The 6831-nt window shown below is 44.9% G+C and overlaps 1 protein-coding gene across 2 annotated transcripts in view; it reads left to right on the top strand.

The window, feature by feature from the left end:
* BBS2 (Bardet-Biedl syndrome 2) overlaps positions 1–6376 on the top strand; it is a 23228-nt gene extending 16852 nt beyond the window's left edge. For both annotated transcript variants that reach the window (XM_004693577.2, XM_012733212.1), the window contains 7 exons: positions 243–414; positions 966–1095; positions 2468–2599; positions 2815–2952; positions 3834–3946; positions 4815–4963; positions 5641–6376. In XM_004693577.2, the coding sequence (XP_004693634.1) occupies positions 243–414; positions 966–1095; positions 2468–2599; positions 2815–2952; positions 3834–3946; positions 4815–4963; positions 5641–5747 (941 nt within the window). In that variant the 3' untranslated portion in view covers positions 5748–6376. The remainder of the gene's footprint in view (positions 1–242; positions 415–965; positions 1096–2467; positions 2600–2814; positions 2953–3833; positions 3947–4814; positions 4964–5640) is intronic.
* The last annotated feature ends 455 nt before the right edge of the window (positions 6377–6831 follow it).

Below are 6831 nucleotides of genomic sequence, written 5' to 3'. Positions count from 1 at the left end.
GGTGAGAGAATTCATCAGAGACAGAGTGGGGAGCAGAACAGGCCGACTGACGAAGTACACTGCTGGGGGAGCAGTGGGGAGACAGGGGAGGTCTGCCGCACCCTGGGGGTCCCTCCCTGGCCGGGATGGAACTCGTGCTGCAGGGGCTGCGGACAGCTCCATAGTGCTGCACTGTAACCTGTTGCACCACCAGGGAGAGCCTGGAGTGGTTCTTGAGCTGCTGTTTTCTTTCTTCTCTGCAGACACCATCATCCGAGCAGTACTGATATTTGCAGAGGGAATTTTTCTGGGTGAAAGCCACGTGGTACACCCCAGCATTCACAACCTCTCCAGCTCAATCCGCATCCCAGTCTCACCCCCCAAGGACGTCCCTGTGGACCTGCACTTGAAGGTCTTCGTGGGCTACAGAAGCAGGTGACCCTTTGCAGGTTGCAGCCATTTCCAGACAGCACTTAGAGGGTGGAGGGTGTGACTCCCCCCGTTATGCGATGGATTTTGGGGCCAGACAGTCCGTGTAATGGTCCTACCCTTCTGGGCAAGGTTTTCTATCACCTTTTATTTCTCCAATTTGAAACCTTTGAGGGGAAAAAAGGGCATTTGAATTTTAGTTGGTGTTTTCTGGTTTTAGTCAGATGATCTCATGAGTTCTAAACGTGGCTAGTTGGTGATTTATAAACTTCTAATTTTAGCCACTTAGACAATAAGATTTTGGTTAAGTTTCACAGAACCTCATGAGTGAGGAGAAACCACTAGATGTGTAGAAGATGTCCCTGAAGACTCCTGGTGTTTCTAGATGCCAAACTCTGTCAGTAGTGCTCTCACCAACCTCACGCTGCTCGAGGGTGTCTTCTTTAGTGAAACTCTTCTGCTTCCCCATCCGCGTGACCCAGTGGTGGCTTCACAGTTACTGTCTGGGCCTTGCATTTTTAAGTAACATTCTGTGCTCTTCCGCTGGTCGGCTGCAGCACCCAGTTCCACGTATTTGAGTTGACGAGACAGCTGCCCAGATTCTCCACGTACGCACTGACCAGCCCAGACGCGGCCAGCGAACCGCTCAGTTACGTGAACTTTGTTATTGCAGAACGTGCCCAGAGGGTGAGTGTCTGGCTTTTTTCTTGTACCACTTCTGCATTTTAGAATCCTTCAGCTGTTATATTCTAGGAAGGGGCCGTGTACATGAGACTGTTACTTGATGGGCGATTATGGCACGTAAGTTATGTGGTTTGGAATTGACTTATGGCCTGTAACAAAAACGTTGCTAAAATAGCATCTCTCATTTGAAAAACTATATCCATTATTTACCCGAGCAATCCTTGGTTACAGGTAAATTGTTAGGCAAATTTTAATTCCACTCTTTATTTTGTTATGGTCTTAGTGGGTTCCTTTTGACCCAGAGTATCAAGAAGAGATCACATCGAAATGGAAGGAGAAGGACTTGCAGCTGGGAAGATTGTTGGGTTCAAGTGTTACCTTAACTAATTAAATTCCTCATGATCTGGGGAGATTCCCCTCACTTCCCTTATCAGTTAGTGGGCTCGTCTTGTACCTTCGTGCCCTGAGTAATCACATAGTTACTCACAGCACCTACTGTAGCTTAAAAGGTTAACTTTTAACCTTGGCTGGTCTTGACTTGAGACTTCTTGGTGAGGCTTTTTTTCAAAAAGATTTATTGATGCATACAAGAAGTGGGGTACAGGCCAGAGGTGTGGAAGGTCAGAGGATTCACTAAAGACAGAGTGGGGAGCAGAATAGAAAGACCAACTAAAATACGCTGCTGAGGGGAGCAACGGGTGAGACGGGAGAGGTCTGCTGCACCCTGTGGGTCACTCCCTGGCCGGCATCGAACTCAGGGTCACAGTGGCTGGTGATAGTTTGATGGTGGCCACTGTGCCACCAGAGAGGCCCTGGATGAGACTTGTTAATGATGGAGAGTCATAGTATCCTTTTCAGATTATGGAACCAGAAACTGTAGCGGCAGGCTCTTCCAGAAGGTTCTTTATGTGACACCTGTGTAACAAACCTCTGTAAAACATTATTATAATTAGTGTAAACTTAGGGTGTCTATGTCTGTGCTGCGTGTGCATACACACTTCATTGAAGAACTGTTTTTAAGAATGGAACAGAATACTCTTAAGCAGAATACTTTTAAGCAGGAGATAGTACCAGAATAGCTGTCATGTAAACAGAATTAACATTATGACTGAATCATTTCTATATAATGTGTGAGATTATATGTAAGTAGAAAATGAAAATTGTAGGACCAGATGTAACTACGAAGTTTACTTACATGTACAAAGGTTACGTGTATAAGTGGGAAGAGGAAACTGGTTAGTGTTTTCTTGCCTGGGGATGAATCATAATTCTTTGTTTTGTTTTGTTTACCAAGCGGTAATAATGGAAAGAAGACTAACTCTTAGAATGACTGTACTTTGAAAATGGATATTCATTTTATCCTATTCACTTTAAGGTTGTTATGTGGCTCAGCCAGAACTTTCTGTTACCAGAAGACATTAACATTCAGAATGCTCCATTTCAAGTGTGTTTCACATCCTTACGGAACGGTGGCCAGCTCTATATAAAAATAAGACTTAATGGAGAGGTAATGTTTACTTTAAAAAAAAAGATTTATTTATTTATGCATACAAGAATAGGTACAGGCCAGAGGTGCAGGGTGGGTGAAAGGATTCACCAGAGACAGAGTGGGGGGTTGACTGAAGTACATTGCTGAATAGGGGGAAATTTAGTCGTTTCAGCCAGATTTGTATGTGACAAGATCTGAGGATGCTAAACTTGCCTCTTTTTTCTCCTGGATAGATCACCATCAATACTGATGATATTGATCTGGCTGGTGATGTCATCCAGTCGATGGCGTCATACTTTGCTATTGAAGACCTTCAGGTAGAAGCTAATTTCCCCATCTACTTTGAGGAATTACGAAAGGTGCTTGTTAAGGTGAGGACGCCCAGCAGAGGCATTTGTGAAAACATGATCGTCTAATAGTCTTTGAAACATTTAGGAGATTTATAATAGCACAAATGTATATATAGGACAGTCTTTTATTTTTTTTTTTAAGATTTATTCATTTATGCACATAAGAACTAGGGTTCAGGCCAGAGGTGTGGGGGGGATGAGAGATTTCACCAGAGACAGAGTGGGGAGCAAAACAGGCAGATGTACTGAAACACATTGCGGAGGGAGCAGCGGGGAGACAGGAGAGATCTGTTGTGCCCTGTGGGTCGCTCCCTGGCTGGGGATCGAACTCGTGCCACAGTGGCTGCCAACAGCTTCATAGTGCTGCGCTTTAATCTGTTGCGCTACCAGGGAGGCCGCACAGTCAAGTCAAAATCGAACAAACATTGGACAATCTACTCATTAAGGAATTTCTTCTATAAAAAGTGAGCGGTTGGCTCGTGACCTGCTTTCTTTGCTTTGTTTAGAGGGACATTTTACCTATTTGATAACATTTTTCATTGCAAGCCCTTCATCTTGTCTGTAGTATTGATCTGCTCTCTGGCTTAGTGCTTTACAACAACCAAAGATAAAAAGAAAAACAAGAATAGCGGCTGCTCCAGTTATGAGCACTCCTGCCCAGGGCCCTGGGTGTTGCTGGGGCTCACGGTGCTAAGACAGGGGGTGAAGCCAAATGGGAAGGTGTTCAGTGTGGGAGGCAACTCAGACTGTTGCCCTGAGAGCCAAAGCATGAGAGCGGAGATGGCGTCCACAGATGGGAAAAAGAAGGGCCCTAGTGTGTGCCGGACAGCGTCGTCCTCACATGGTTAGTTTGTCGGGAGTCCGTGAGGCCTTTTTGATTCCTGAGTGTTGGTGGTCTCTAGGTGGATGAGTATCACTCAGTGCATCAGAAGCTCAGTGCTGACATGGCTGACAACTCTAATTTGATCCGAAGTTTGCTGGTCCGAGCTGAAGATGCTCGTCTGATGAGGGACATGTGAGTAATTATCGCGATCAGGACAGATGCAGGGTTGCGAATGCCAACAATAAGCAGTGGCAGCTCGACGCCACTGGCAGAGGGGGAGCTGGTCACTGTGGGGCCACCTGGTGCTGTCAGCAGTGGAGAATGACCCGGCCACTGTACCCTTGGCTTATGACCTAGAGAAACTCGTGTACATATAAACCAGGACTGGTTTATTTTTTGTGAAAAGTTGGGGTGTAGGCCAGAGGTCCAGGGGGTGAGAGGACTCACCAGAGACAGAGTGGGGAGCAGAACAGGCGGATCTACTGAAGTCCACTGCTGAGGGGAACAGCGGGGAGACAGGAGAGGTCTGCTGCGCCCTGGGGGTCACTCCCTGGCCGGGGCTCGCATTCATGCTGCAGGGGCTGCGGCCAGCTTCATAGTGCTGAGCTTAACTCCTTGTGCCACCTGGAGCCCCCGCACTTGATTCTAAAACCTTGATAAAATATGAAGCTGAACTGGTTTGTTATGCCAAGCTAGTTTATTTATCGTTAAGGATAGGGCAGGTTGGTCTCATGAATATTACTGTGGAATTTGGAATCAAGCCTGTTACCTTGCTCCCTTTCCCCCGGCTCAGTGGGTCGAAGCTTGGTAATTCTTGGTTCCTATTTCAGACAAACACTGCATTCAAAACTAAAGGATGTCTTCCCTTTATTTGGAAGAAATAGAATATTCTGATAGAAACCTTTTAAGATTTTCCAGGCAAATTTTAGCAGTTCAGATGTGGTAATGTCAGCATACTCAATATCTCCTGACTTTTCATGTCTAAGGAATTTACCAATGTCTCCATGTCAGCCCACCTTGTCGACGGTCACTGATGCTAAACTTCTCTTGATTTACCCAGGAAAACAATGAAGCGTCGCTATATGGAACTCTACGATGTTAATAAAGACTTGCTCAATGAATATAAAATTCGCTGTAATAATCACACAGAACTGTTGGGAAACCTCAAAGCAGTAAACCAGGCCATTCAGAGAGCAGGTCGTCTGCGCGGTACGTCTCTTTCCTTAGCATTGTAATTAGACTGTGATTTTGAGGTGAGAGTCACTGAAGCTGGTGGTGGACTCAAGGACTCATGTTAGTAAACCAGTGGCACCTCAATAAATTTAAAAAAGAGCTTACAAGGGGACTAAGTTGGTGCTGGCATTTGCATTTCAGCTTATCATTGCCTTTAGTCTCCAGACTTCTGAGGGAAGAAAAACTTTCAGATCCTTTTTTAAGACCTCTTATCTTCCAGAGATAAATTTAGTAATCCCAGAGGCAAGCCTTAAATACCCCTATTGGAATAAAAGAAAGCCTGAGAATGAATGAGTTGTGTCCAACTTGACATTCAAAAAAGAACACTCAGATTTAAAGGCAGCAGAAATGTAGCTAGAGGAGCAAGCTAGAGCTCTGCAGCTCTGATCTCCTAGAAGTAATCTTTGTCTCATCGGTATGAGCTTTGATCTTTTTCTATAAAACTGACTTTTGATTTTTAGATTTGGATTTGATGCAGTTGCTCATGAAGGTATTTTTTTAAGGGAAATTAGTTTAATCTGCATACCACATAACTCTGATCCCTACTCTGTTGTACTTTAAAACTGACCTCTGATTTTTAAGTTCACTACGATTTTAACTTCATGCTTAGTAATCTTGTGGAGTGTACTGATTTCCCGGGTCTTTTCACGCAGTTGGGAAGCCAAAGAACCAAGTGATCACTGCCTGTCGGGATGCGATCCGAAGCAACAACATCAACACGCTGTTTAGAATCATGCGGGTGGGGACGGCATCCTCATAGTGCGGAAGCAGAGGTAATGCGCTCCCTCAGAAATGGTTTTTCAGAAGAATCTGCTCTGGAGCACGCCCTGGTATACCTGGTGTTCTGAGGGTGACACGGCCTTTCTGAGCTGTGCAGCTGAATGACGAAGCACTGCATCCGGCAGGGTGTCCTGTGTTACTTTGACATCACTGGTTCCACTGCTGGCCAGCACTGGCTTGTACGGAGGCGGGGGAACAGTTCTGACACCTTGGTCATCAGAGTCCACCGTTCTGTGTGTACATAGCGCGTATGGTAAATCCGCTTTTCTTGCCATTATAACTGAATTTGTAATCTTGAAATAAATGATCTACCTTTTCACTAAAATGTAAAGGTGTTATATACTTTGTGTGGACTGATGTTGAAATCACAATGTCAGAACTGAATAAATCATTTGTATTACGTGGAGAAAAACAAAAATATGGATTATTTGAGTGTTCACTGAGAAGTAGGTGTAAACAGAACATGTGTTAAGGAAGAGTCAGTTTAGAGTGATTTATTAGTTGGACTAGTGCAGACAGGTGGACCTCAAAATTCACAGCACACTTCTTTTTCATGTAAGGATGTAAGGATTTCCCTATAATTATTCAGGGGCCTGGTTCCTTGACTCACAGTTCTGTCATCCTCTTGGCCAATCTTTCTCAGCCTGAGTTCTCTAGAAAGACTTAAGGAAATGGATTTGAGCAACTTTTTTCACGTTCATTGCCTCCATGGAGACTAAGGCATTCGGGTTTGATTCTCTTACCTGGAAGCCTAATTGGAGAAGGGTCATCTTTGGGCCTTGCAGTTATATCCAAGCCAGTAGACAAGAAAAAGCTTTTAAAAGATGTGGTGTGGACAAAGAACTCTGTCATTTCTGCCTTCATTCCCTTAGCTACCGTGGCTACACCTTACTGCTTCCAGGTGAGGAAAAGTTACTAGCATGTGGCCGTGAGAAAGCTGCTGTTTATCCCAACAGCTAGCAGCTCCTTCCCTAAGAATTAAAGATTGCCTTAAGGTACCGTTCAGGGTTGGTGCAGGGCTTTTAGTCAGCCTTTTTGTATAGAAGAGCTGGGGTGCATGCCAG

The sequence above is a fragment of the Condylura cristata genome, unplaced genomic scaffold, assembly GCF_000260355.1.
Source record: "Condylura cristata isolate star-nosed mole 26May11 unplaced genomic scaffold, ConCri1.0 scaffold00039, whole genome shotgun sequence".
Taxonomy (NCBI): Eukaryota; Metazoa; Chordata; class Mammalia; order Eulipotyphla; family Talpidae; genus Condylura; species Condylura cristata.
The sequence above is the reverse complement of the archived record's forward strand: the minus strand, read 5'-3'. Positions and strand labels throughout refer to the sequence as shown.